The sequence below is a fragment of the Macaca thibetana genome, chromosome 2, assembly GCF_024542745.1.
Source record: "Macaca thibetana thibetana isolate TM-01 chromosome 2, ASM2454274v1, whole genome shotgun sequence".
Taxonomy (NCBI): domain Eukaryota; kingdom Metazoa; phylum Chordata; class Mammalia; order Primates; family Cercopithecidae; genus Macaca; species Macaca thibetana.
Window position 1 is genome coordinate 98,536,211 of NC_065579.1, and position 20,475 is coordinate 98,556,685.

The window sequence follows — 20,475 nt, forward strand, 5'->3', positions numbered from 1 at the left end:
ATCTATAAGATCATATTTTAATCTATGTTGCAAAACATTTGGGCCCCAAACCAAACATAGTGTGTCATTTGATAATTCATATGTCAATAAATCATGCTTTCTCTTACATGATTTAAAGTAAGTTGAACAATATTTATTACTTAATAAGTGTGGAAAAGTTGGAAAATTGTAATGCCATATCCAATAGTAGTGATATAAATTAAGATATATTTACCTGCTTAATCACATGCCATGCAGAAGTGACAAAATGTTTACCAGTATTCTTAAAGAGGGTATAGGAAGGATTATTAATTGCTATGCAAAGTCAGTGAATTTAAAAAAAAAAAAAAAAAAAAAAAAAAAAAAAAAACATTGAACGCTTTCACCTAGAGGATAAACTTACAATTCCCTTTCTCAGTGTGTAAGACCCTTCATGGTCTGACCCCACTTTACCCGTAGTCCCTCTCCAGTCTCTTATGCCCTTCTCTCCCTCTAAGCATCCTGTCATCTGGGCATACTGGCTCATCTCATACATCTTTGTGCACTATTATGATTGACATGCCATTCTCTCTCACCTACCTGGAAAGATCTGATACATCTTTTGGGTTCCAGATCACATACTACCTGTTCTACAGAATCTTCCAGGAATAATTTCTTCTATTCTAATTGCTTATCTCTATATTCCTTATTAAATGTGTCTTCCTTTAAAACAAGGACTTTATCTTCCTTGTAATTCCAACACAGCACAATGTCAGGCATTCAGGATAAATGTTTAATAGATGCATAATGATTTGTCATTTTCAATATTCTAAACTTGATAATTTTTTAAATGCTTTAGATCACAACATCTAAAACATATAAAGTGACTATTAAGGAACCTAGTTCTCCCTTCAGCAGTACATATACTAAAAATGGAATGAGGCCAGGTATAGTGGCTCATGCCTTTAATGCCAGCACTTTGGGATGCCAATGCGGGAAGATCACTTGAGTCCAGGAGTTCAAGACCAGTTTGGGCAACATAGCAAGACCTCATCTCTACAAATAATAATTTTTAAAAATTAGGTGGGCATGGTAGCACATGCTTATAGTCCCAGCTACTAGAGAGGCTAAGGCTAGAGGATCACTTGAGCCCAGGAGGTCGAGACTGCGGTGAGCCATGATCACACCAATCTATTCCAGCCTGGGCAACATAGTTAGACCCCATCTCAAAAAAATTGGAACAATACAGAGAAGATTAGCATAGCCAATTAAAAAAAAATTTTTTTAAGAAAAAATGGTGGCTCATGCCTATAATCCTAGCATTTTGGCGGGCCGAGGCAGGAGAATCCCTTGAGCACAGAAGTTTGGGGCCAGCCTGGGCACCAAAGTGAGACCTAGTCTGTACAAAAAAATAAGAAGAAGAAAGGGAACCTCTGGTTTTCCTGGAGTTTTCTCTTGCATAGTAATGCCTAGGGCCCACTCCCCACCACTTTGTTTTGGAATCTGAAATGTTCCCCTCAGCCCAGAGTCACTACCATTCTGTCCCTGCCCCCTCACCACCCACTCCTGCAGCAGCTCGTCAGCCTCCCAGGACTCCATCCAGGTCACTCATTTCTCTGGACTTCCCTTGGGTAGCCAGTGACCCTGAGCACTAACAAGCACCCTTGTGTCATGATTATAGCACCAAGTGAGAGACAGTTTCTACAGAGGTGGTGCTGCTCTCTAGAAGGCCACACAGGCTTTCAGCTGTTTGCTGAAAGCTATCTTCTAATCCTTAAAGATTTTTTTTTTTTTTTTTTTTTTTTTAAATTTTTGGACGGAGTCTCACTCTGTCACCCAAGCTCTGGAGTGCAGTGGCGTGATCTCAGCTCACTGCAACCTCCGCCTCCCGGTTCAAGCGATTCTTCTGCCTCAGCCTCCTAAGTAGCTGGGATTGCAGGTGCACGCCAACACGCCCGGCTAATTTTTTGTATTTTTTAGTAGATACGGGGTTTCAGCACGTTGGCCAGGCTGGTCTCGAACTCCTGACCTCATGATCCGCCCACCTCAGCCTCCCAAAGTTCTGGGATCACAGACTTGAGCCACCATACCCGGCCAAAGCATTTTTGATATTTAGTTCTTGTAAGACTATTGAGGTAAACATTCTAAGAAATACAGGTTTAGAGAACATCTTTCTGCTGAGCTTATTATAGAGTTGATATAGTTGAGACGAGACTGAAACTGGACCTTTGGTTGGGTGGAAAGGAATGGAGGTGTCACTGAGCACCAGGGTAGTGAAGAGGCCCTCCTGGAAGGAGGGTGTGGCAAAATGACTAGATTGGTAAGGTCTGACCAGTCAGAGGGACTAGTTTACAGGGATGAGGGAATAAGCATTGGGAGCTCAGGGTAGTAGTATCCAAGACTAAAAAGGCAGAAACTGGAGTCCACCCAGCTAGAATCCACAAAGTAATCTTTTCATATTCCTTCATCAGGACCCATTGCCTCTTAATTGTCACTAGTCTCATCAGATATGTCTGTTGAGTTTGACTTTTATACCTTTTTAGCTCTATTATAATATTTGGTCACTTATTCCATAATTAGTTCTACCCTCCCATATGTGTATGACTGACATCAGTGAAGATCTAGTATAGCTTACTGAAGGTTGTAATAAACACACTTTGAAGTATTTTTAATTAAAAAAAATTATATCTAGAAATCTAGTGACAGGTTTGATATAATTAAAATTTAATTTTTTAATATGCAAAGGAAGTTGCATAGAATATGATTTGACAGGTGTTGGCAGTTCTCCAAGCAACTTATTTTAAAAGTAGGTATTTCTGAAAAAGAATAGGTAGAAGTAAAGGTTTGATTGAAAACTCGGTTTAACACTGGGGCTGCTTTAAGATAATGTATGTGTCCTTTTTTTTTTTAGTACAATTTTTTTTTAACTTTTAGGTTCTTTTTTTTAATGTGTAGGTTTGTTATATAAATAAACTCTCATCACAGGGGTTTGTTGTACAGTTCATTTTGTTACCTAGGTACTAAGCCTAGTACCCTATAGTTGTTTTTACTGATCCTCTCTTCTATCCTCTACCTTCAAGTGGGCCCCAGTGTCTGTTGTTCCCGTCTTTGTGTCCATGTGGTCTCATCATTTAGCTCCTGTTTATAAGTGAGAACATGCAGTATTTGGTTTTCTGTTCCTGTGTTAGTTTGCTAAGGATGATAGCCTCCGGCTTCATCCATGTTCCCATGAAATACAAGAACTCATTCTTTTTTATGGCTGCATAGTATTCCATCGTATATATATACCACATTTTCTTTATCCAATCTATTGATTAGGTTGATTCCAAGTCTTTGCTATTGTGAATATGCAAGTGCATACATGTGTCTTTTAATAGTAGAAATACTTATATTATGGTTAGTATTATAAAGAGTCTGTGTGTATATATATATATATATACATATATATATCTCCCTCTCTCTCTTTTCCTTCTAGATCCTGGTTAGATAACAATGGGAAAAGTGCTGTTAAAAAGCTAAAGAACAGTTTGCCACTTAGAAAAGAACTAGATCGTTTAAAAGATGAACTGTCTCATCAATTGCAACTGTCAGATATCAGGTAATAAAGAAGAGAGAACCTAATTTAGAAATTAAAATGAATATGAATTACCAACTGATAAGCTTTTCAGCAGCTAAATATTTGCATCTTTAACTTTTGCTCTGATAACTGAGTACTCTTCAATTATCTTTATGAACATCATGAAATGTTCATCTGTGTAAGAAAACTCTTAGTAATTTCTTATTTTAAATATTGAAGTAAGGCTGTGCACAGTGGCTCTTGCCTGTAATCCGAGCACTTTGGGAGGCCAAGGTGGGAGGATCACTTGAGCCCAGGAGTTCAAGACTAGCCTGGGCAACAGGCTAGTAGACCCTATCTCTACAAAACTTAAAAAAAAAATTTAGCTAGGCACGGCGGCCTGCACCTGTAGTCTCAGCTACTTGGAAGGATGAGGCAAGAGGATCACTTAAGCCCAGGAGCTTGAGGCTGCAGTGAGCTATAATTGCATCACTGCACTGCAGCCTAGGTGATAGAGCAAGACTTCGTCTCAATTTATATATATGTTACTTCTTTCTTCTATATATAGATAAAGAAGTAAGGCTTAAGTACTGACATTTTTGGCATAATAAACTTTTTTACATAATAAGTTTGTAGGAAAAATACCCTATTCCATATACACAAAATATATAAAAAATAATTATGCCCCCATCTTATAAGATATTTAAGGCCAGGCACAGTGACTCATACTTCCAGCACTTTGGGAGGTCAAGGCAGGAGAATCACTTGAGGCCAGGAGTTTGAGACCAACCTGGGCAACATAGCGAGACCCCATCTCTAAATAATAATAAGTGTTTTAAAAGATTAGTATTTGAGTTTAAAAAGAGGAGGGGAGGGAGAAAATGGATGTTGTATTCTTGGTTCTATATTATATCGCGGAACTTTTTAAGTAAGTTTTCATAAACTTGAAAATTGCAGTTATATAAAGATCCATGCTGAAATTTATTGCGGAATAGATTTAACAGTTCTTAAAACTCTAAGGAAGGGGAAAGGAGGAGTCAGGTCATTCAGTCATTGGACTTCCCATCACTAGAACTCAGAAAAATTGTCATCTAGTCTTCATGTTTAAACATCTTTGTTACTTTTTGCTATAGCCTGTTTTGTTGTTTTCAATTCTCATTATTAGGACTTTTTTTTCTTATATTAAAACAAATGACTATTTGGGTACCATAAAAACACCTTTTTTCCTGTGTTTACAGAGTACAGATAGTATTTACATGTTCTGTTCTTGTATAATCAAATCATCATAAGATAATTCAGAATTTCAAAAGCATTCTTTTAGACTTCCATGTGTGAAATGTTTGAATGTATGCATATATCTGTTATTTTATCATCACACTAATCATTTTCAGATTAAACTTTATTATAGGGGGTTCTTCCCATTCCATAGTCTATTAGCATAAACTTTTCTAACTAAAAATAGTAAGATCATTTTTAAAAGTTTATAAGGTAAATAAATTAATGTGCATGCAAATAACTTTTTCTAATAGAAATTTTAAAAGATCTGTCAAAGCAGACTGAGGAAAATGAAAGGATTTCTTAAACAAAAAAAAAGAAATAAATATTATTTTACAGTATTATGGAGAAATTTCTCAGCTTTAATTTATATTATGGTAAATGTCAATAGATATAACCTGGCCGGGTACGGTGGCTCACGCCTGTAATCCCAGCACTTTGGGAGGCCAAGGCAGGCAGATGACAAGGTCAGGAGTTCGAGACCAGCCTGACCAACATGGTGAAACCCCGTCTCTACTAAAAATACAAAAATTAGCCAGGCCTGGTGGTGCATGCCTGTAATCCCAGCTACTCAGGCGGCTGAGGCAGGAGAATTGCTTGAACCCGGAAGATGAAGGTTGCGGTGAACCAAGAGCACACCACTGTACTGCAGCCTGGGCGACACAGCAAGACTCTGTCTCAAAAAAAAAAAAAAAAAAAAAAAAAAAAAAAAAAATATATATATATATATATATATATATATATATATATCCCCCACATAAGCTAAAGCTCTTTGGAGTTTTCAATTTTTAAGAGTATAAAAGGGTCCCTGAGACCATAACATTTGAGGACTATGGGCATGAGGGCTTCTTTACTTGCTAAAAAAAGTTAGCCAAAACTCCAGCAAACAGAAACATTAACTAATGACATTGTTTTTCATTCTAAACAGCCTATATAGAACACCATTTTTAACGAAAACAGCATTTACTACCTTTGTCACTTAAATTTTTTAATGTCAAATAATCAAAAATTAATATTCTTTGAAATTATATTTTACTTTTTAAATTGTAGTTTAAAGAAAAAAACAATTTTTTAAACAAGTTTTCATTTTATCAGAAATGACATTCATCAGAATCAGTATTAGGATAAAAGAAGAACCTGTGTTTCTTAAGAGCCTGTTTTGAATGCCTGGACTCCTTCACACACATTACCTCATTTGATGTCTACTACCTGTATAGCAGGAAACATCCTCACTTTGCATGCATGCAAGTGAAAACCTTAGGAAGGCTAAAAGCAGCTTGTTCAAGGTCACAGAGCTAGTAAACCACAGAATTAGAACTCCAAGGTGGGTTTTCTGAAGACCAGTGCTCTTCACAGTTACACAGCAGGGCCTCTGACATCGTGTCAATGTCAGGTTCCATGTGTCACTGGGGTTTAATATTAATTGATGAAATTTATGAAATGAGCAGATATACATGATTTCATCAAAATCACTTTCTCTAGAATGAGATAAAAAGAACCTGAGGTCAGGTACGGTGGCTCACGCCTGTAATCCCAACACTCTGGGAGGCCGAGGCTGGTGGATCACTTGAGCCCAAGTGTTCAAGACCAGCCTGAGCAACATGGTGAAACCCTGTCTCTACAAAAAAAATTTTTGAAGTAGCCAGCCGTGGTGGCACATGCCTTTAGTCCCAGCTACTCATGAGGCTGAGGTAGGAGGATCTCTTGAGCAGAGGAGGTCAAGGCTGCAGTGAGCCATGACTGCACCACTGCACTCCCGCCTGGGCAACCGAGTGAGACCCTATCTCAAAACAGAAAAGAGAACCTGATAAGCCTAACTGGAATTCCTAGTTGGAACTTGAATCTAAAACAAAACCATCATCATTATAATAATGTGAAAAAGAAAAATACTTTTTTCAAAGTTTTCCCATTTCATCATCTTATTTTTAAATAGAAACATCATGTATTTGCTTATTTTAAATCTGTGGATACCTGAGCATAGTAGTAATATTTCTGCCCTCTGGTAAACAATTCATTTTCCATGTGGTTGCTTCTTTAAAAATTAGCTAGCTTAGAAACATATGATCAATCAAAACATGTGATGTGCCTGCTTCAGAAAGAGACTCATTGGCTTCCCAAGGACTCCAGTAGTTGTGGTGAGTGCTTGCTCCTTCTTCGGGGTGCCACTTATTAACATGCTTGTGTGCTCTGTTGGCCTAGGTGGCAGAGGAGCTGGGGCATCGCCCACCGCTGTAGCCAGCTGCATAGTTTAAGCCGCTTAGCACAGCAGAATTTGGAAACACTTAAAAAAGCAAAAGGTAAACATTTTCCATTTTCTTTTAAAAAATCACCTAGCTGCTATGTACATCTATAAATTTTAATGGAAAAACCAAGTAACTTCATCATAGCTGAACTTTTAAATCTCTTCTTTGAATAAAGCAGTGGCATAAAATTAGCCTTTAAGCTTCTACTGAATTTAATCCTGAGTTTATACACTATTGGCACAATGCAGAAAGAATGAAGCACCTCGACCATGACCAAAGGTTTTGTGTTTTATCATCAGGGTGTACAATCATATTTACAGACCGTTCTGGCATGAGTGCAGTGGGCCATGTGATGCTAGGAACAATGGATGTCCATCATCACTGGACAAAAGTAAGAAAGAGCCTTAAAATTAAAAACTTCTTGTCATTCATATACTTTCATTTCCAACAATGCTATAATGTTAATGAACCAAAAAAAAATTTTGTTCTGTTTTTGTTTTTGTTTTTTAATGTTCTTAATCATAGTGTCAGCTGTTTTCATATCACATGCTGAAATATCATATACTTAACATACTTAAGAAGGAAGACTGATTTTTAAGGCAGTTTTTGTCTGGTAATACTGCATTCTTTTCTGAAGCACAGCCTGAAAGCCTATATTCTGTTGTTTAGTTTTACCTGTTCTTAACAGATTTATTGAGGTATAACTGACATTTAATAAACTGCACATGTTTCTTGTGTGTTGTTTGGTATTTTGACATGTATGTATGCCCATGAAGCCATTATCACAGTCAAGATAGCAAATGTATCCAACACCTGGGCATATATGTGAGCATATGGCCCTTTGTAAACACTCCCTCCTATCCCACCACCCCCTCTCCAAGCAACCACTGGTCTGCTTTCTGTCACTATAGCTTAGTTTTGGAGTTTTATGTAAGTGGAATCATAGGGCTTGCAAACTTTTGTGTCTGGTTTCTTTCACTGTCTCATTTTGAGATTCATCCATGCTGTTGCATGTATTGAAAGTTTATTCCTTTTTATTACTATGTACTATTTCATTGTATAAATATACCACAGTTTGTTTATTCATTCACCTGTTGATGGACATAGGGTCGTATCACTTTGTGACTATTACAAATAAAACTGCTATGAACATTTGTGTACAAATATATGGACATATATTTCCTTTCTCTTGGGTAAATACCTAAAATAGAATGGCTGGATCATATGGTAGAGTATTTTAACTTTTTAAAAAACTGCCAACACTTAACTATGGTCATCTTTTTAATTTTAGTCAGTCTAATAGCTCTGTGGTACAATCTCATTCAATGTTTAATTTGCATTTCTCTAATAATAAATAATGGTGAGCATCTTTTCATGTGCTTATTTGTCATCCACATATCTTCTTTAGTGAAGCGTCTGTTCAAATCAAATATTTATTTGGTAGAAAATACTTGCAAACCACATATCTGACAAAGACATTATATCTAGAATATATTTCAAAACTCTCAAATTTCAGCAGGAAAAGAAAAAACCAACTAAAAAAGGGCAATCTAAAACTCTCAAACTTCAGCAGTAAAAAAAAAAAAAATAAAAAAACCCACTAAAAAGGGCTACTAAAAAAACCAATGCAACCAAAAACGGTGACATGAAATGACATGTCACCAAAGAGAATGTACAGATGACATGTAAGCACATAAAAACATATTCATTGGCCGGGCACTGTGGCTCACGCCTGTAATCCCAGTGCTTTGGGAGGCCAAGACAGGTAGATCACGAGGTCAGGAGTTCAAGACCAACCTGGTAAACACAGTGAAACCCCGTCTCTACTAAAAATTTAAAAAAAAAAAAAAATTAGCTGGGCATGGTGGCAGGCGCCTATAGTCCCAGCTACTTGGGAGGCTGAGGCAGGAGAATCACTTGAACCCGGGAGGCGGAAGTTGCAGTGAGCCGAGATTGTGCCACTGCACTCCAGCCTGGGCAACACAGCGAGACTCTGTCTCAAAATAAATAGAAAGATAGAAAGATAGATTAGATAGGTAGGGAGGGAGGGAGGGAGGGAGGGAGGGAGATAGATAGATAGATAGATAGATAGATAGATAGATAGATAGATAGAACGAACCACAGTGCATTATCACTACACACTTACCAGGGTGGCTAAAATGAAAAATAGTTACATGCTGGTGAGAATGCAGAAAAAATAGGTCATTCATGCATTGCTGATGGGAATGTAAAATGGTACAGGCATTCTGGAAAAAGACTATAATGGTTTCTTACAAAACTAAACATGACCCAGCAGTCACCCTCAGGTATTTACAGCAGAGAAATGAAAAATTATGTTCACACAAATACCTGTACATGAATGTTTATAATAGCCAAAAACTAGGAAAAAAATGAATGTTCTTCAGTGTGTGAATAGCTAAACAAACTTGTACATCCCTACCATAGGATTTTACTCAGCAATGAAAAGGAGTGAGCTATTGATACATGCAGCAATTGGATGGATCTTAAGGGCATTGTGCTGAGTGAAAAAGTCAGTCTCAAAAGGTTACAAACTGTTTGATTCTATTTATATAACATCCTTGGAATAATAAAATGATAGAAAGGAAGAAAAGATTCGTGGTTGCCAGGAAGTAGAGAGAGGGGAGCAGAGGTGTCAGTGCTATAAACGGGATCCCTATGATGGAATTCCTGTGTGTTTTGACTGTAGCAGTGTCACATGGCTCCATACACATATAATAAAGTAAATACACATATGAAAAATACACAAATGCATGCAAGTAAAACTAATGACCTCTGAGTAAGATTAATGAATTGTATCAATGTCAATTTCCTGGTTGTAATATTATACCAATAATTGTATAAGATGTACTGTTAAGTTAAAGGTATATGAATCTAGAATTATGTCAAAACAAAAAGTTTTTAAAATGTAGTTACCATATATACATGAGTAACCCATAGAAAAATTGAAAAATAGGGAGTAAAATTATTTTCCACAAGATGTTAAAAGTAGATTATAAATAATTTGTAGAATTTTTGTGCAGCTATTGCTTTTATTATAGCAGAGTTTTTAATGCCTTCCAACTCTTCTAAAAGACCCTGGCTTTTAATAGAAAATCTTAAGTCCTTAGTGGTCCTTCCCTGACCCAGCCCCTACATCCCCCTTGAGCCTTGCTCTTTCCTTTCCCTCGCAGCAGGTCACATGCCAGCCATACCAAACTCCTTATTGTTTCCAAACATGTTGCTCCTTTTCATGGTTCCATATTTGCACATGCTCTTTTTCCTTCCCCCAAAACAGCCCTTACATTCATGTGCCATTTCTAAATCTTACTTCATGTTTAAGATTGATCGAATTAGACTCCCTTAGAAACCTTTGCCTGAACCTCCTCTGTATCCACTCACCCTGATTTGGCATTTAGTATGCTAAATTCGGATTTTTGTTTCCTTGTACCCCAACTGTGAGTGCCAACCAAACAGAGACAAACTCTTACAATCTGTACCCTTCAAGTGCCCAACTCAGTGCTTACGTATATGGTAGGTGCACAATCATATTTATTGCACTTAATTGAGTTTAGTTACTTTAAAGTAAATTTTGAAGGAATAGACTGAGTTGAAATACATACACTTTATTTCTAAAACCTTTATTGTACCATTTAATAATTCTAAACTAATTAAAGATTCTTACCTAAATATTTAAATAATAGTGCTTAGGATTAGGACTTACTTTTATTTGGAGCATATTTTTTTTTGGAACTTTACAAATTCCCATCTAAAAATCCCAAAGATTTACAGTGGCTTGTTTTGAATATTAATATTTCCAGAATTCAATTAAGGTTTTTTTTTTTTATCTCTTACTTGAACTTTCCTTCAATGAAAATCATTTTCTTGTTAAAAATGTCTTAATGCCATTTATTGGAATTCTAAAATTAAATTATAGTAACATAAAGCTAATTGTTTCTTTCCCTTTGTTAACACTGTAGCTTTTTGAAAGATTGCCGAGTTATTTTGACCTTCAGAGGAGGCTGATGATTTTAGAAGACCAAATAAGCTATCTTTTAGGTGGCATACAAGTTGTTTATATTGAAGAATTACAGCCAGTATTGACACTTGAAGAATATTACTCTCTTCTTGATGTGTTTTATAATAGACTGTTGAAAAGTAGGATACCATTTCACCCTCGAAGTTTGCGTGGTTTACAAATGATCCTTAACAGGTAAATATCTAAGATAGAAGGATTACTTCGTTCGTCTAGGTGGGTTGTGTGTGTAAATGCATTAAATTGTTTTGTATTTCAATGGGTAGTTCTTAAGAATTAAAGAAGAAAATGCCACTACTTGTGTTAGCAACTCTCTTCTACACTCTAGAAAAGCCAGCATGGGAGGATTGAAGAATTTAATGTCTAGAACATTCTTTGAATATATTGCTGAGCAGATTTACTGGGCAAAGTCAATCCAATGGAAAACATTATAAGATTAAACTAATAGTAAATCAGTAGCCAACATTTGTGGTGTATACACTGTTTGCCGAGCACTGTGTTGGGTACTTATATGCATTCTGTCTTTAGCTCTGACAACCTCACTGTGCAGCAGGTCACCCCTTGCATGTAACAGATAAGGAAGGTCAGAGGGCTTGCAAGTAGGTCGTGATCCTGAAGAAGTGTGTCTTTGGGGGCAGCAAAGCTTTAAGTTGCTGCACTTTTGAGGTGGCTTTTCTTGATGATTTTTTTTTTATTATTTTCCTGAGGACTAATCAAACATTTTCTCTGGTCGGGGAGAGGAGAGGGTCAGTGGTTTTTCCTTTAATGTATATTTTATTGCAGTGACAGATATGCTCCAAGCTTGCATGAACTCGGGCATTTTAATATTCCAACACTCTGTGATCCAGCAAATCTCCAGTGGTTTATTCTCACCAAAGCTCAGCAGGCAAGAGAGAACATGAAAAGAAAGGAAGAGTAAGTACTGCCAGTCCTCTGTAAAGTCAGATCATTCAGTCTAACTGAAAACTTCAGATATTTGGAACTCATAAATATGGGACCTGGAAACAGTATGAAGCTTAGGAAATTGACTAATTTGTAGATATTCCATATTTATTTATTCCCTACCTAAATTATGTTACCACCATGGACCTCAGTTTGAGAAGTTCAGCTTCTTAATATAAAAGTCAATTCAGGAGCAGAATGAAAAATAAGAATATCAGCAAGGAATTTTCCAGATGGAAAAGACTGACAACAAGCAAAAATATTGATTATTTCTTGATTAACAAGAATATTGCTTAAAAGATTTCAAACTGTTAATATAAAAAGAACTTCATCTGTATCTTAATTAAGTTGAGAAGAAACCTTAAAAAAAACATCTTAAGCCGGGCACAGTGGCTCACGCCTGTAATCCCAGCACTTTGGGAGGCTGAGGCAGGCAGATCACTTGTGAGGTCAGGAGTTTGAGACCAGCCTGGCCAACATGGTGAAACCCCGTCTCTACTAAAAATACAAAAACTATCCAGGTGTTGTGGCGGTCACCTCTAGTCCCAGCTACTCAGGAGGCCAAGACAGGAGAATAGCTTGAACCCAGGAGGCGGAGTTTGCAGTGAGCCGAGATCACGCCACTGCACTCCAGCCTAGATGACAGAGAGAGAGAAAGAAAAATAATAAACCTTTTAACTGTTGATATAAAGAAAACTTTATCTGCATTTTAATTAAGTTGAGAAGAAACCTTAAAAAATCATTTTAGGCCGGGCACAGTGGCTCAAGCCTGTAATCCCAGCACTTTAGGAGGCCAAGGCAAGGAGATCACTTGAGCCCAGGAGTTCAAGACCAGGCTAGGCAACATGGTGAAACCCTGGGCAATATGGTGGGGAAAAAAAAAATTAGCCAGGCATGGTGGTACTTGCTTGTGTCCCAGCTACTCAGGAGGCTGAGGTGGGAGGATTGATTGAGCCTCGGTGGCCAAGGCTGCAGTGAGCTGTGATCGCACCCCTGCACTCCAGCCTGGGTGACATAATGAAATCCTTTCTCAAAAAAAAAAACAATGTATCATTTTAGTTCCTAAGCAGTGTTGTTTTTATGTTGTTTGTATCTTTGAAGGAGTCCTATTATAGCCAACAGTTTCCTGTTTTGTAGGTGGTAAGATATTGCTTGATATTGTTTTATGTATCACCTATGAAGAAATGAGGTCATTTACTTAGCCATCATTTACTATGACTGTTATGTGCCCAAAGCTGAGATCAATGCCATTGATAGAAAGACTTAGACATGATCTCTGCCTCCTGGAATTGTTTCTAGTAGGAGATGTGAGTGCTATAAATTTGCCAGTGGTAGCTGCAGCACAATCCAGTGGGAAAAGCCAAAGCTGACACCTGGGAGCATAGCAGACAAGGGAAGGCAACGGCAGGGAACAGGATGGAAGCTGGAGAGAATGCCATTCCACATGTCCATGGAGGGAAGTTTCAAGAAGAGAGGAGGACAGGGTAATGGGACCTGGTTGTTTAGCAGGGTGCCAGTGGAAGCAGTTCTCCTGCCTCACTGTTCATTTGAGGTTCAGTTTCCACAAAGTGCTCATTTTAAAAGCCAGGAATTTTAAATATAGAGAGAGGCTAGGTTTGGTGGCTCACACCTGTAATCTCAGAACTTTGGGAGGCCGAGGTGGGCAGATCACTTGAGGTGAAACCCTATCTCTACTAAAAATATGAAAATTAGCCAGGCGTGGTGGTGCACACCTGTAATCCCAGCTACTCAGGAGGCTGAAGCAGGAGAATCACTTGAACCCGGGAGGCAGAGGTTGCAGTGAGCCAAGATCACACCATTGCACTCCAGCCTGGGGGACAGAGCGAGACTCTGTCTCAGAAAAATAAATAAATAGAAGGGATGGCAACTAACCATGGAAGCCATTCTTTTAGCAAGAGACAACGAGATCATTTTATGTATAAAATAAATGAAGGAGCAGCATCTCTTTTGTTTTCCTTATAGAACTGATGACAACTCAGTAGGCCAGATCCTATCACACCCTACCTCTTGATTGGCTGTTAAGTATTTGTTAGTGCTATTTCTTTTCTCAATTTTACGTCTGCTTTAACCCTCAAGAGCAATTCTAGCCAACTGTTAATCATTAGGACTGATGATTTTGTTTGCTATAACCTATCAGCTGCTTTTTCTCTTTTTCTCTATGACCATTTTATAGCTTTCGAGTAATGCTATTACATTGTGAGAAAGCAAAGTAAAAAGAAAAACATTCAAATAGGTCAATTTGTGAATGTTCCGTCCTACCAGTTGCTCAGGCGAATAAAAACCAGCGAGTCATCTTGATTCCTCTCCCCTGTCTCACTCCCTACCCCAGTCCACCTTCAGAGCAGACCCGGAAAGAAACTCACCTCTTCTCTTTTCCTTTCCTGCTGCACCTGGTCTGAGCCTCCATCATTTTGTGATGGCCTCTTGTCTGGTCTTCAGGCTTCCACACTCAGCACCTCCCCAACCCGCGGTGGACTCTCATCAGAGCAGCAGTGGGAACCTAGTCAGAGCTGTCACTCCTCTGCCCAGTGCCCACAGACCCTCTGCCCACTCCCTTGCTTGTCTCAGCTCAGCTCCTGGGACTCTCCTCTCACTCGTTCTGCTCCAGCCTTTTTATCCTCCTCGAGCACTCTTGACATGTGTCCGCTCCTGGGCCTGTGTGCTTTCCCCCAGCCTGAGGTCCTCCTTCCTCAGAAATTGCAGCTTCCTCAGGCCCTGCTCACATTCCACCTTCTCTGGCCACACAACTTGCAGCATGGAGCCCCCACCCTCTGCTGCACTCTCCTCTCCACCTCAGCCGGCCTGCCTTTCTCCATCCACCTCAACAAATTTGCTGTTTCCTTATTAATGTGTTTTCTCTCTCTCTCCTTCCCAAAAGAAGGTAAGCTCGCTGAGGGCAGACTTCAGTCTATTTTGCTCCCTCCAGTACCAACTGGGATGGGTGCCTGGCACACAGGGGGCCTTCAGGAAATACCCGTTGACCTTTCACCTGCTTCCTTAGCCTTTTTCTGGCTCTGGGCCCCAGAGTTCTCATCCCTATACTTAGCCCCCAAGGAGAGGAAGCACTTGCTGCTAGTCCCAGCCTTCCTTCCTGCTCAGTCATCATCCTTGTGCCCCTGACTCTGGGCCCAGGAGCCTCTCCTCGCCTTTGCTGTCTTTCCTTCCTTTGCTCTGCTGTCCCTGCCCTAGTAAGACACCTTCATTATATTCGCAGAGCAGTGATGCAGACTAACTTCTTTCCTTCCATGAAGCATGTTCCTAGAGAGTGGTTTTCAGATACTTTTTAACTTATAAGGTAGATTCTTAAGTGGAAACATAGTTTATTTTATTAGGTTCATGCAAAAGGAATTGCAGTTTTTTGCCATTAAAAAAAAATGGCAAAAACTGCAATTCCTTTTACACCAACCTAATAAAAAAGAGTTAAAGCTCTCAGTTGTTCTAGTTCAAAAGAAAAGGAGCCAGAGGCCACCCATGCTCACAGGGTCCTCAGAGTAGCAGCTGTGCAGGACCCTCAGCTTGCTGAACAGTTAAAAAAAAAAAGAGGGGGGGGAAGCGCACACTCTTCTAAGCTGGTATGTACAACCCAAAACTGTATGACTGGTTGGTCCTGTCTCTTGGCACTGCCTGGCTGGCATGTAGACAGTGTTTGCTGCCTGTGGAGCCCCCAGTCCTTTAGAGGCTGGTGATAGCCTAGTTCGCAGTTCTTCTGTAGGGTGGTAACAACCCAGAGTAAACTGCGCCTGAGGATCAGCCAGCTCTCCCTAGCAGGGGCATTCCCCACTTATGTTTTTGTAGTAACCCACTCAGATGTTTCCTTTTACTCTGTATCATATATTTCAAATTTTTTTTTTTTTTTGAGACGGAGTCTTGCTCTGTCACCCAGGCTGGAGTGCAGTGGCCGGATCTCAGCTCACTGCAAGCTCCCAGGCTGGAGTGCAGTGGCCGGATCTCAGCTCACTGCAAGCTCCGCCTCCCGGGTTTACGCCATTCTCCTGCCTCAGCCTCCCGAGTAGCTGGGACTACAGGCGCCCGCCACCGCGCCCGGCTAGTTTTTTGTATTTTTAGTAGAGACGGGGTTTCACCGTGTTAGCCAGGATGGTCTCGATCTCCTGACCTCGTGATCCGCCCTGCCTCGGCCTCCCAAAGTGCTGGGATTACAGGCTTGAGCCACCGCGCCCGGCCATATTTCAAATTTTAAAATCACTTAGATAAGTTGGAAACAATCAAAATGTACAGTAATAGAGGAATGTTTAAGTAGTTCTGATGCATGTAGTAGAAACAGTGACTAAAGGCTGGGCATGGTGGCTCACACTTATAATCCCAGCACTTTGGCAGGCTAAGGCAGGAGGATCACTTGAGCCCAGGAGTTCAAGACCAGCCTGGGCTACATGGTGAGACCTCATCTCTACAAAAAATTTAAAAATTAGCTGGGTATGGTGGTGTGCACCTGTAGTCTCAGCTACTTGGGAAGCTGAGGCAGGAGGTTTGCCTAAGCCTGGGTGGTCAAGGCTGCAGTGAACCATGGTCACGACACTGATACTCCAGCCTGGGCAACAGCGAGACCCTATCTCAAGGCCAGGCACGGTGGCTCACACCTGTAATTCCAGCACTTTGGGAGGCTGAGCGGGGTGGATCACCTAAGGTCAGGAGTTCAAGACCAGCCTGGCCAACATGGCAAAACCCTGCCTCTACTAAAAATACAAAAAATAGCCGGGCGTGGTGGTGCATGCATGTAATCCCAGCTACTTGGGAGGCTGAGACAGGATAATCGCTTGAACCTGGGAAGCAGAGGTTACAGTGAGCCAGGATCACGCCACTGCACTCCAGCCTGGGCAACAGAGTAAGACTCCATCTCAGGAAAAAAAAAAAAAAAAATTTCCTGCTGACTGTAGAGGCACCCAAGGATGAGGAAAGGCTTGTACATGTTATTTTCCTGTTGAGGGGACAGCCTTGGGGAACCTTAACAAGGGCTGCCTTCTCAATGCTTTTCTAAGATTGCACCTCAGAAGAACTGATGGGTTCTCCTGTATAAAGCTTGTGACCCATGGGTCTGGGAAACCCTAGGATGAGACTGTAAGCTTCTAAAAGGAATGAGAATGAGAGTCTTGCCCAGATTTTAAAGATATATTGTTGGAGAACTATGCAGTAACATGGTCACACTGCAAGGCTTCTCATTTCTAAGCATCGTTGTTAGTATCTTTTCTTGACAAGTGAAAAATACCTTTACAGAAAAAGTTACTCATCCCCTCCTATTGATAGAAGTTTAAGGGTTCTTTCTGTCTAATCCTGGAGAGATTAGAAGCAGGCCCAGCTGTGAAACATTTTCAGCACCATCAGCCCTGACTGCTGTCTGTCTGCTTGAATCTCTAAGCAGCACTGTGTAGGAGAGTAATCTTACAGAAAAAGCAAACAGCACTTGAGAAAGTGATCAGTATTATAGGCCAGGATAACTAACTGCTATGACCATTTCTGTTTTTTACTGTCTAGTTTATGGAAATTTTATAGTACCTACTTTTCTATGCAGAGTTTAAGGGTAATTAAATGTAAGATATTTAGACATTTTAAACCAATGAAGTATTTTAAATAGACTGGCTCAGGGACACGACCATGGCAGTTTTCCTTTATTCATGTTGTTAAATGGGCTTGCTGAGTAACTCATGTGTTGGTCTAGATGTAGCGCATTGAATCCACTTATCAAAACACCATATCCCTAAGCACTTGCCACCTGTGGGAGAAAGTATTTGAGACACTGAGTTCTGCCTAGAGTTGTATACTTTGTAGACCTGAACTGAAGCTCCTGATGGAATAAGAGAGTTGTAACCCCAGGCAGAGGGGAGGGAACAGACAGAGGACTGGTGAGGTAGGAGAGGAAGAGTGAAGAGAACCTGTCCTCCTCAGGGTCCTGGTTTTCCGTGAGTCTGCTTTTATCTGGGAAATCTTTAGACAGCATTACTGCCCAAGGGTTAAACTTTAGGTGGGTCCTAAAACTAGGGGTTTTATAGTCTTCGTTTTCTGCTTCCTTCAGTCACTAACAGCTGCTAGGTAAGGCAATATAAGAGCTTTTAAAATTTTATGTTATTTTTAGCCCTTTACTGCTAAAAACGTTACCAAATACTTTCAGAGATCCATGTGACAGAAACTCAAAAGATTTAACACATGATGGCTATTGGCATGTCTTCCAAACGTATAATTTGGCCTTTGTGGGTGGCATTTTCGGTGTTGTGAGTTATGGCCCCAATATGTAAGAATATATTTACATTATGTGTTCTTTTATTTGGTTATAGCTTATGACAATATTTTTATTTTCTATATAATAGGTTAAAGGTTATTGAAAATGAATTGATACAGGCATCAACAAAGAAATTTTCTTTGGAGAAGTTATATAAAGAGCCCAGCATTTCTAGTACACAAATGGTGGATTGTTGTAAGAGACTTCTAGAACAATCACTGCCTTACCTACATGGGATGCACCTCTGCATTTCACATTTTTACTCTGTTATGCAAGATGGAGACCTTTGTATTCCTTGGAATTGGAAGAATGGAGAAGCCATTAAGTAACACAGAAATCTGTTTTATTTTTTTAAGAGATAAGAAAGGAACTTAAATTAAAAATATTTAAATCCACAGTTTGATATAACAGTATTATTTACATATCATAAGAACAAAGTTTCTAACTGCTGCTTTAAAAGTAGACTTTAAAAAAAAAAAAGTTAATTTCTGCTAGGAAATGTGTTTTAAAAAGATTTTATAGGCCAGGCGTGGTGACTTATTCTCGCGGTCCCAACTACTTAGGGAGGTTAAGATAGGATCACTTGAGCCCAGGAGGCCAAGGTTGCAGTGAGCCCAGATGGCACCATTGCCCTCCAGCCTGAGCAACGGAACAAGACCCTGTCTCAAAAAATAATAATAATTTGAAATAAATAAGTAACTAATAAAAAGATTTTATATCCCAGTCTTATGATGTTGGTTGACAAAGGTAGATAAAAAGATGTTAGAATGAAAGAACATATTTTTAGTGATATGTAAATGAAGGCTTCTACAATAGTCATATATTTTTATATGAATGAATGTTGGGTTGGGCTGGAGAGGTATGTGTGTATAAATACAAAGGTCTCACATTCAGAGTATAGCTCTGAAATAATGGAACTCTTGTCTGCAATTCAACATGCATCTGTATAGTTACATCTCATGTAAATATGCACACACATATTTTGCAGCCAGTAATTGACAGTTAATGTCCAAAACAGGTGATTGATAGGTAGCAAAAATTAGATAACCACCAGTTATGCCCAAGAGAAAGACTGGAAGGACTAAAAGCAGTTGAATATGTGGTACTGACATTGTCATAAGCAGTCTGATAACCAGTTTATTAAAATGTGCATTAACGGAGAATTTAATTTTAAACCCATAATTTCTCCTATCCATTAAAATATTATAATTATTAGTAGTATGAAACCAACAGGAAATGTTTTTGAATCATTTAGCGAGATGACTCATTTGTTTCATGGGCAAACACTATCCAGGAAAATCCTTGCCTGTTTCCCAAAGAGCTCTAAGAAATAGAATCAAGTGTAAAATGGTTCAGACCATTCCAGATTTCTTGTCACTCTTCTCAACCCTGATCTTCCTGTTCTTACTGATGTTTGAAACCCTTTCATTAGCCCCGGCCTGGTTAAAGCCCCTCAGAGTCACCTCTCATTCATAGCAATACAATTTAACCCCAAGTGGTTGATGGTGTCCCCAGCACGGCCGAGAGACCTGATCTCTGGATTCAGTGCTTTTAGCTCTTCGGGTTTACCCTAAGATTCCATCAGGCAATATTTTTAACCAATCCAAAAGCTCTTCAGGTCATTTCTGAAGAGGACAAGGTGAATCCTGGCTTGGAACACCATTTTTGGGCTCTTGCTGCTGAATGAATCAGAAAGGAATTTTTTCTGAAAAGCATTAGAAAGTAAAGGAGATGTTAAAATCAGTTCTTGCAGATTTATCTAAGACACTGATTATTTTAAAAGCTTTTACATTCAAATGTGTATTCAAAAGAAGTACTGATTTGTAATTATTATAGTTTGTGTATATCATCCCTTTTAACTGTGCCTAACAACTCTACTTAAATTTTGATTTCTAGTGTAACAAATGTTTCCTGTAAAGATTTTCCAGAGCCAAATAATGGGAGTGAAAAATTCCTTAAGTGTTATATAAGAAAATATATTAGAAAATCAGGTTTGGATTATACCATTTCCAAAATATACTAATATAGAATCCTCAGTAATATGTTTGAATTGGATTTTGTCTCAGAAATAATTGTTACATAATAAAGAATACATCAACCAGATAACTGTTCTTTTTCTTGTTACCCAACTGTTAGTAGTTTTAGAACTATTGCAGTATAATAGGAAATTAGAAGAAATTGGTACTTGTATATGCCTGTTTGACTTCCTCTCCCACTC

General features: G+C 39.1%; 1 protein-coding gene across 3 annotated transcripts in view; it reads left to right on the forward strand.

Moving 5' to 3' along the window:
- Positions 1–20,360, forward strand: part of TCAIM (T cell activation inhibitor, mitochondrial) — a 67,989-nt gene extending 47,629 nt beyond the window's left edge. For 2 of the 3 annotated variants that reach the window (XM_050778377.1, XM_050778378.1), the window contains exons 6-11: positions 3,434–3,556; positions 6,989–7,086; positions 7,332–7,423; positions 11,010–11,242; positions 11,849–11,980; positions 18,346–20,360. In XM_050778377.1, the coding sequence (XP_050634334.1) occupies positions 3,434–3,556; positions 6,989–7,086; positions 7,332–7,423; positions 11,010–11,242; positions 11,849–11,980; positions 18,346–18,586 (919 nt within the window). In that variant the 3' untranslated portion in view covers positions 18,587–20,360. The remainder of the gene's footprint in view (positions 1–3,433; positions 3,557–6,988; positions 7,087–7,331; positions 7,424–11,009; positions 11,243–11,848; positions 11,981–18,345) is intronic. The other variant, XM_050778379.1, reaches the window with a different exon arrangement.
- Positions 20,361–20,475: the final 115 nt, after the last annotated feature.